We start from the raw sequence: 8,819 nt of genomic DNA on the forward strand, positions 1-8,819 counted from the left end.
GGGGGCACTGTGGGGATGGGGACATCGAGGTGCTGGGGGCACCACGAGGTGGGAGGTGGGGGCGCCAGGGGGCTGGGGGTGCTGCAGGGCTGGGGGCAGTGTGGGGACGGGGACAGGGGCACTGGGGGGCTGGGGTACCGTGGAGGTGGGGGCACGGTGGGGACAGGGCTGGGAGCACCGTGGGGCTGGGGATATTGAGGGGCTGGGGGCACCGTGGGGCTGGAGACGGGGCCACCATGGTGTTGGGGCCACGGTGGGGACGGGGGCACTGGGGGGGGCTGGGGTACCGTGGAGGCGGGGGCACGGTGGGGCTGGGGATATCGAGGGGCTGGGGACACCATGGGGCTGGAAATGGGGACACCACAGGGTTGGGGGCAGCGTGGGTCTGGGGCCACCGTGAGTTGGGGACCACCCCGGGGTGCCGGTCCCCAGCTCAGGCCACCAGGACGCCGGCGCCCGAGGCAGCGGGTGCTTTATTGCCCAGTCCCTCCCCACCCGCCCCGGCAGCTCCCGGCCTCCCCCGCGCTGCTGGGGCTCCAGCCACGTCCTCCGAGCCTGGCCCCGTGTCCTCGCCGCCGCGTGGCACCGTCCTGCCGTCGTCACCGGGCCCTGCCCTCGCTGCTGGGCGGCCGCAGGGCCACCACCTCCTCCAGCTCGCTCCCGCTGCTGTCGGGCTGCTCCTGGTAGCCAAAGTCCAGGCTGCTGGGGGTGTGGGGGGGGGACACAGCAGTGTTGGGGACCGGTACCCCCAGTGCCAGGAGGGTGCCGGGGACATGGCCAGCCCTCACCTGGAAAGCGAGCTGTCCTCGCCGTCCACCCCGCTGCTGGCCCCGTCGCTCTCCCCGCTTGCCAACTCCTTCAGCTGGGCCCGCAGCCGGGCTGCCAATTCGGGGGGCAACCTCCTGCCGCCCCCCCTTCCCGCCGCCACCTCCCGGACGCGTTGCCGCAACAGCCGTCCTCCCTCCTGTCCCCGCAGCGCCCGCGCGGCACCGACCCACAGCCCCACCGTCTCCTCGTCGCTGGAGTCCCTGCGGGGATGGGGAGGGAGGGGTGGCTTCCAGCCCCCCACCCGGGGGGGTCCGGTGGGTGTCCCCCTGACCCCGATGCCGCTCACATCTCCTCGTCCCCCGCGTCCCAGCAGCTCAGGGGACCCGTGCAGACGGAGCAGACGTTTTGCAGGGTTTCGTGGCACTCGCTGCAGTACAACCCTGGGGAAAACGGAGAGAGGGGTGGGAGATTATTTTTTTTTTTTTTTTTGGCGGGGGGTGGATGGCGGGGGGCAGCGGGGCTCCTACCTTTGCATTTGGGCGTCATACACTTGATGAAATTCGGCTGCTCCGGCATCTCGCAGGCCAGGCAGCGTTTCTGCTGGATGCCCAGGAGGCGAGCCAGCTGGGCAAAGCCAGGCACCCTGCGGGCAAGATGTTCCATGGGGGGCAACGCCATCCCCCTGGGGGTGCCGCGGACCCCCGAGGGGATGGCGTTGCCCCTTTGCAATGCCCAGCGAAGCGCTCGTGGGGGTCAGGCTGGCTCCAGCCCCGTGGATTCATCCTCCTTACGTGGAGGAGAGGAAGAGGAGCAGGTTGCCTTGCCCGGCGTCGACCGCGCCTCGCTTGGTGGCCTGGTACAGGGCACGTGCCAACCCTGCCCGGCGTGCCAGGATGGTGCTGTGGAGGAAGGCGGTGCGCTCCTGGCGTGGCGGGGGCGGCGGGGGGACACGACGCAGACGGGGTGAGGACAGGCGGGTGCGATGGAGGTGGTGGTGATGGTGGTGGTGGTGGTGGCGGGGGGCGGTTCTACCTGCTCGCGGGACGGGTAGTAGGCGGCACACACCAGCCGGCGCAGGCGTGCCACGTAGCTGCCGAAGACGGTGGTGAAGAAGCAGACGCCATAAAGGAGTCCTGGTGGGAAGAGGACGAGTCACGCCAAGGGGCGACCCCCCCCGCAACACACACACACACACCCCCTTGCAACCCACCCCCCCAGCTTGCACGCTGAGGGGGCAGCACCCCCAGTCACCCATGGCGACGTAGGTGCCGTAGTCGGGCTCCACGGGGTGGACGACGCAGCGCTGGGAGAGCACCGAGACGTTGCCCCGCTGCAGCACGTCGAAGGCAGAGACCACGTCCCTGAAGATCTCGCTGGTGTAGCCCGACCCGTTGACGCTGATGCCCAACACCACCGGCGCTGCGGGGCGAGCGGCTCAGCCCGGGGGGACGAGGCACCCACTGCCCCGAAACCCCCACCCAAGGGTGCTGCTCACCCCGGGCGACGATCTCCCCCTGCATCAGGTGCCGGATCAGGTCGAGCAGCCAGAAAAGGCTGTAGTCGGCCAGGATGATGCTGGCCCCCAGCAGCACGTGGCGCAGGATGGCCACCAGCTGCAGCCCGTACCGGCGGCACTCCTTGTACGACAGCCATATCCCGGCTGGGCGGGCACGGGAACGCCGTGAGCTCGTGCCGCGCCGGGACCCCGCCGTGGGGCTGGCCTGGGGGGTGACCCCCGGCGCAGGGCTGACCTGGGGAGACGTAGCGGGTGCACTCCCTGGCCGTCAGGGGCAGGACGGTGGCTCTGCCCTGCTCCGCCCGCCGCAGGTCCAGCTCCACGAAGCGCCGCGTGATGTACACGTTGTCAAAGGTGTCGTCCCGCAGGTACCGGTGACGGTACCGCACCGCCCTGGGGACACGGGGGGGATGTCGGGCACCCGCACACCGGGTCGCCGTGCCCCCCGGGGGAGCGGAGCGGGACCCCAGCCCACTCACTGGAGGTAGAGGTAGAGGATGGCGCAGAAGGAGAAGTGGAGGAAGAGCCCCAGGACGCGGCGGGTGGGCTCCAGGCGCAGGCGCACGCCCTCCATGATGTCCGTGGCCACCTCCCCCAGGCTCTTGCTGGCGCCCAGGCTGATGTTGAAGTGGTGCGTGGCCGAGATGTTGAACTCAAACTCCCGGCGGACGCGCTCCAGAGCGTCCTTGAGGGCTGCGGGGGTGACAAGGGGCTGCGTGGGGCTGGGGGTCGGGGTGAGAGCCAGGAGGGGGGCAGAGAGGGAGCCCCGACCCCCACTCCCCCCACCCCCGGCCCGGCGCGGCACTGAGATACTCACGATCTGAAATTTTCCTCCTGAGGAAGGACTGGATGTAGCTGGGGATGACGCAGAAGAGGAGGGCAACTGCGGAGAGAGGGAATCTCTGCCAGGGCGGGCACCCCCGCGACGGGCAGGGGTCCACCCCGCCACCCCCCCACCCACCCCCCCGCCGCCACAGAGGGGCAGGGACCCACACCCTTGGCCAAACCGCAGAGGGGCCTGAAGATGACGACGATGTAGCAGAGGAAGGAGAGGAAGGGGATGGTGCGCTCGCACTTGTCCTTGGCCTCGTGGAAGAGGCGCAGGCAGCGGGCGTAGGGGGAGCCCAGCTCCCGGTTGCACACCTCGCCCACCTTCATCAGCCACCGCCAGACGTTGCGCAGGGCCTGAGCTGCGGGCAGGGAGCGGCCGTCGGGGACGGGCGGCGGTGGTGGGGACAGGGACAGAGCGAAAGCAGGAGGGAGCCGGGGAGACCCTCGGGGACAAGGGGCTCACCGACGTAGCTGACGGAGTCCATGAGGGAGCGGAAGACCCTGCGGGCATGGTCGCCCACCACCTTGGCTTTCTGGGAGATCTCCTTGATTTTAGCCAGCATGTCTGCGGAGAAGGGGGACCTCTGACCGTACCCCAAAGGGCGAGGGCAGCCCGGGGCCGGCCAGCGCTGCCGGGGCTCCCCCGGGAAGGGACCCTCCCGTCCCACCGCATCCCCGGGCTCACCCAGCAGCGGCTCCTGGGCGCGCTGCAGCCGCTCGGCCGTCTGGTTGAGGGTCAGCTCGGCCCCGCACGACAGCGACTCGGCGGCCCGGGAGAAGTTCTGCAGGATGTTGGCGCAGGGACCCTGCACCGCCATGCCCAGCGCCAGCAGCAGCAGCAGCATCTTCCCCTCCCCTGCGGGGACAGGGGGGGGTCCTGGGGCTCAACCGGGACCCAGCACCCTCCCCCCTACCCCCGCCCCGGCTCCTGGCGGTGGGACCCACGGCTACGTACTGGTGAAGATGTGGGGCAGCGAGAGCAGCACGGTGACCCGCACCTTGGCGGAGAAGGCCATGCCCAGCCCCAGCGTGGCCCCCAGGCTGCTGGTGGTGACCAGGCAGTACCAGATGTCGCGGCCCTGCGCCAGCAGCACCGCAGCCCCGTACAGGCTGGCCAGCAACACGCCCAGCACGAAGCCGCCGGCGCTGTGGGCCAATTCCCACGCTTCGCTTGCCTCCTCCGGCTTTTTCCGGGACCGCTTGCCCCCAGTCGGGCTCTCCCCCCGGCCCCTCGGGGGTCTGCCCAGCCGGGAGCCCATGCTGGGTTTCTCCTGGTGCTCTCTCGGGCTCCGGGTGCAGGGATACGGCAGGGGGAACGGGCAGCTCGCAGCGTGCCGGTTGCAGGGGAGCGTTCCGTCGTTGCCGGTTGCCCAGGGAGCATCCCGCTGTCGCCGGGACGAGGCACGGAGCCATGGAGCCGGTGGCAGCCCCTGGGCGAGTGCGCTCGGCCGGGACGGAGCGGCGCAGGAGGCAGAAACCACCCAACACGAGTGAGATCCCGTCCCACCCTGCTGCCGGCCGGCACTGCCCGTGGGCAGTGGGACGGGGCAGGGCTGACGCCGCCCTCCCCACCCAGCCCTGAAGCGAGTGGTGGTCTCGCTGCTGCCCGCCCCGTGCAGCCGGTTCCTCTGGAGCCGGCCGGACCAGTACCGCAGCGGCAAGTTCTTCCTGGGAGCCGGCGTCGGGACCCTCCTGGGTCTCGGTGAGTGTGTCCCGGCGCCGGTCACGGCAGGGGGCCGGCGGAACCGGGGGCTCAGGGCAGATTTGTGGGTTGTTGCAGGGCTCTGCCAGCTCCTCATCGTCCCCATGAACTTCACGGAGACGCGCAAGGCGCAGGTCTCCTACGGGCTGGCGGGTGAGGACGGGGCTGGGAGGGGACTGGGGTGACGGGGGCCGTCAGGAGCCCCGGAGGGGTTCTCTGCGGGACCGTGGGGACATCTCTGCGCTCCCCGCAGGGGTGACTGCCTTGGGCTGGGCCACGTCCCCCCACTTTCGTTGCGCCACCCTGCTCGTGGCCCCCAAATTCCTGGGCAAGGAAGGTCGGGTCTACGTCCTCTCCTTCGTCCTCGCCGCCATCTACAACGGTAGGGTCTCCCCGTGTCCTCGTCCCCCCCCTCCCGGCAGGGTCCTGGGGGCTGGCGGGGTCTGAGCCAGCCCCGCCGGTGGCAGGCCCCGTGGCCAACATCTGGCACAACCTGGAGGAGGTGACGCGCTCGCTGGGCTGCGTGGCCGAGCTGCAGGTCAACCACAGCCGCCACCTCTGGCGGGCGTCCACGGCCCCCCTGCACGACCTGATGGAGAACATGGCGGTGAGGCTGGGGGGGGGGGGGGTGGGCGGCGGGGAGCCGTGGGGCAGCGGGGCTGAGCCCGTCGGTCAGCGTGCGTGTCCGGCAGCGGGGCGGAAGGAGGCTGAACGCCGAGATGCAGAACGTCTCGCGCGCCTTCGTGGAGCTCAACGAGGAGGTGGCCAGCGAGGCGGGCTACGACCTGCGGCGGCAGCGCCGCCACCCGGGCCCCCGGCCGGGCCAACGCACCCAGGAGCTCTTCGAGAAGAACACGAGGATGCGCTGTACCCGTGAGCGGGGCGGGCGGGAGGCCGGCGGTGCTGCCGGTCGGGGGAGAGGGGCTGCCGCAGCCCCCCGCACCGTGTCGCAGGGCACCCTGGATGGTGCCCCGGGGGGGTGCTGAGCCGGGGGGTCTGAGCGCTCCCGCCCCCCAGATGTGATCGACCAGGGCATGCGGCGCTGCCGGGAATGGTTCGACTCCATGCACGACAAGTGCATGGAGAAAGTGTTCGTGCCCATCGTCAACCACCTCGTCTGCCTGCCCATGAAGCTCAAGATCATCTGCCGGATTGTCAGGGGTGGGGGAACGTGTGCGGCCCCCCCGACCCTGTCCTCCCTCGGTGGAGCAGCTCCAGCTCTGCCCCCCTGCAGCCCCCCGGGATGGCAGCCGCGGCCTGTGCCGGCGTGATACCCGGGGTCCCGGCTCTGCCAGCACCATCCCCGCTCCATCCCCGCTCCATCCCTTCTCCACCTCTGCTCCATCCTCGCTCCATCCCCACTCCATCCCCGCTCCATCCCCGCTCCACCCCCGCTCCATCCTCACTCCATCCCCACTCCATCCCTGCAGTCATGGACAGCTGGTGCCAAAACAGGATCCCCGTGGATGGCAACTTCGGGCAGATGTACGACCTGGTGAACGACTCCATCGGCAACCTCAGTCAGGAATTCACTGCCAGCGTCGTCTACCAGGTGGGGGCCCGTCCCCTCCGCCCGGGGCCGGGGTGGGGGCCGCATCCCGCCCGGCCCCACGGTCCCTTGGCCGCAGGAGCATCACCGCGAGATGCTGCTGGATGCCAACATTTCGGCGGCGCGGCTGATGGAGGAGGTGAACTCGCACCTGCAGCAGCACGGCACCCACCTGGGCCGGGCCGTCTCCTTCTTCCGCCTGCTGCTCTCCTTCACCTTCCTCCTCGTCTTCATCTCGTGAGGCCCGGGATGGGGGGCAGGGGGTGCCAGCCGCAGGGCATGGAGGGGTAGGGGCCTCCTTTGGCAGCAGGCTTGGGGGTCACAAAGACGGGGGGGGATCCTGCGGGGCTGTAGGCACTCCTTTGTCGTGTCCCCCCCCCAAACCCTTCCTTTTTGCCAGGGCTTTCTCCTACACCAAGCAGTACTGCCAGGACATCTCCTTTGACAACCTCTACATCACCACCTACTTCCGCCAAATCGATGCCCGACGCAGAAAGCAGGTGAGGATCGGGGTGGGGGGGGGGAGAAGGGGCGGCGGCAGCAGGGCGGGGGGGGCCCTCACCCCCGTCTGGTGGTCCTGGGGTGTGTGGGGGCCGCGCTGAGCCGCCCTTGCTCCCCCTTCCCCAGCACAAGCGGACGCTGCTGCCCCTGCGGCGGGCAGAGGTCTCCACCGTCATCTTCCCGTGCCGCCTGGCCATGCAGCGGCTCGAGATGAAGAACATGGTGAGGGGCTGGGGGGGGGTGGGGTGGCGGAGGGGCGCCAGGGCTGGTGGGGGACAGGCTGTGGCGGACCCCGCTCCCCGCAGGTGCTGGAGCTGCTGGAGTGCATCCCGCCCCTGCTCCTCCTCCTCCTCGCCTGCGGCCTGGACCACGCGCTCGTCGCCATGCTGAGCGTCATCCGGCAGCACTCCTTCGTGCAGTACTCCTTCCACAGTGAGCCCCCAGCCCCACGGCAAGGGTCGTGTGTGTCTCCCCCCCCCCGCCCCGCCTCCGCAACCTCCACCCGTGTCCCCAGCCCCGCCAGCCCCCCCGCGTCCTCCCCTCCCGCAGGCAGCCACCGCTTGGCCGTGCATGTGACGGGGACGTCCCTGATGGCTCGGCTCCTGCGCAGCACCGTCGGGGCCCTCAACACCTCCTCCCACTCCCGGCTGGAGACGTCCAACTTTGGTGAGCCCCCCCGCAGGGGACGGGACAACCCCCCCCACACCACCCCTTCCCCGGCTCCATGGCCTGGCCACCCCTCCCTGCCTCGGAGAGGGGGCTGAGCGGTGCCACTTTGTCCCCAGCCTGCCTGCCGCGGCCCCGCAGCATGGGGCGGCAGCAGTACGTGGGCAGCTGCCTGCCCCTGGCCCTGCTGGTGCTGCTCTGCCTGGCCCAGGTCTACACCCACCGCCTGCGCCGCGCCATCGCCGCCTTCTACTTCCCCAAGGTGAGCGGCAGCCCCGGCACCGGCCGAGGGCCCGGCACAGCCTTGGCACGCTTTTGGGGTGAGCCGGTTGGCCCTGGTCACCCTTCATGGTCTCCGCCGGCGCAGCGGGAGAAGAGCCGCGTGCTCTACTTCTACAACAAGCTGCTGCGGCAGCGGCAGATCTTCGTCCAGCGGCAGCGCAAGCTCGTCGCCCGGCGGGCACGGCAGCACCCGGGGCTGGTGAGTGGGGACGGCGACGTGGGGCTGGGACCGCACCGGGTCGCCGGGGCGAGGCGGGGCGGGACTTTGCTGTCCCCCCCCATCCCAGGTCCGTTCCCTCCATGGGGCGGCTGCTCAGCCCCACACGTCCCCGTCGCCGCCGCAGGGGCCGTCGCTGCGGGAGTGGTGCTGCCAGCGCTGGCCGCGACTGCGCCGCTGGATGCGCCGGAGCTGCATGGTGTGCGGGACCCCTGGCACCCCCCAGGACCGCGTCTGCCCCGCGCCCGCCTGCGGCGCCCCGTACTGCCGGCCCTGCTGGAGGGAGGCGGGCGGCGTGTGCCTCGCCTGCACCCCCGGGGATGTCGGCCTCTCCCAGGAGAGCAGTGACGAGGACAGCGGGTACGCGGCCTGAGGGCGCCCCGCAATACAGGCTGCGACCCCCCCCGCCCCCGGCACAGCGTGGAGTGTGGTCTGTGGGGCGCGTCCGCAGGGGCGGGGGGCTCCGGGGTACGGAGCGGGGAAAGGGGGTGATGAAGGTGGGGGACTCTTCTGTGTGTGGGATGGGGAACGCGGGGGTGTCTGATGTACGGGTAGGGGAGATGGGGGTCCCGAGTGTATGCGGTGACGAAGATGGGGGTCTCCAGCGCACGGGATGGAGAAGGCGGGGGTCCCAAGTGCATGGGGCAATGAAGATGGGGGTCTCCAATGCACTGAATGGAGGAGGAGGGGGTCTCCAGTGCATGGGGCGATGAAGATGGGAGTCTCCAGTGCACGGGATGGCGAAGGCGGGGGCCTCTGGTGTACAGGGCAATGAAGATGGGGGTCT

General features: G+C 70.7%; 2 protein-coding genes across 2 annotated transcripts; one reads left to right on the plus strand and one right to left on the minus strand.

The window, feature by feature from the left end:
• Window positions 1–599: 599 nt before the first annotated feature.
• Window positions 600–4,374, minus strand: DCST2 (DC-STAMP domain containing 2). Its single transcript, XM_054183033.1, has 15 exons — window positions 4,071–4,374; window positions 3,801–3,971; window positions 3,579–3,680; window positions 3,280–3,474; window positions 3,102–3,167; window positions 2,764–2,977; window positions 2,502–2,677; window positions 2,264–2,428; window positions 2,020–2,187; window positions 1,801–1,901; window positions 1,560–1,690; window positions 1,296–1,411; window positions 1,115–1,208; window positions 789–1,028; window positions 600–699 (listed from the first exon to the last, which is right to left on the minus strand). The coding sequence occupies exons 1-15, from the start codon at window positions 4,372–4,374 to the stop codon at window positions 600–602; spliced, it is 2,343 nt and encodes a 780-aa protein (XP_054039008.1).
• A 152-nt stretch (window positions 4,375–4,526) lies between these two features.
• DCST1 (DC-STAMP domain containing 1) lies at window positions 4,527–8,405 on the plus strand. Its single transcript, XM_054182484.1, is given in 15 exon segments — window positions 4,527–4,605; window positions 4,692–4,817; window positions 4,896–4,970; window positions 5,071–5,199; window positions 5,285–5,424; window positions 5,510–5,690; window positions 5,835–5,978; window positions 6,248–6,420; window positions 6,422–6,603; window positions 6,767–6,866; window positions 6,994–7,089; window positions 7,173–7,299; window positions 7,417–7,533; window positions 7,653–8,110; window positions 8,112–8,405. Coding segments are annotated over 15 exon segments (2,421 nt in total).
• Window positions 8,406–8,819: the final 414 nt, after the last annotated feature.

This window comes from Rissa tridactyla, chromosome 23, assembly GCF_028500815.1.
Source record: "Rissa tridactyla isolate bRisTri1 chromosome 23, bRisTri1.patW.cur.20221130, whole genome shotgun sequence".
NCBI classification, from domain to species: domain Eukaryota; kingdom Metazoa; phylum Chordata; class Aves; order Charadriiformes; family Laridae; genus Rissa; species Rissa tridactyla.

Excerpts from the sequence above, each read along its gene's own strand:
- DCST2 (XM_054183033.1), bottom strand. The coding sequence starts at position 4,374 with ATGGGCTCCCGGCTGGGCAGACCCCCGAGGGGCCGGGGGGAGAGCCCG. Across the intron at positions 3,681-3,800 it reads CGCCCAGGAGCCGCTGCTGG|ACATGCTGGCTAAAATCAAG; the intron begins GTGAGCCCGGGG and ends CCTTCTCCGCAG. Across the intron at positions 2,978-3,101 it reads CAGGAGGAAAATTTCAGATC|CCCTCAAGGACGCTCTGGAG; the intron begins GTGAGTATCTCA and ends TCACCCCCGCAG.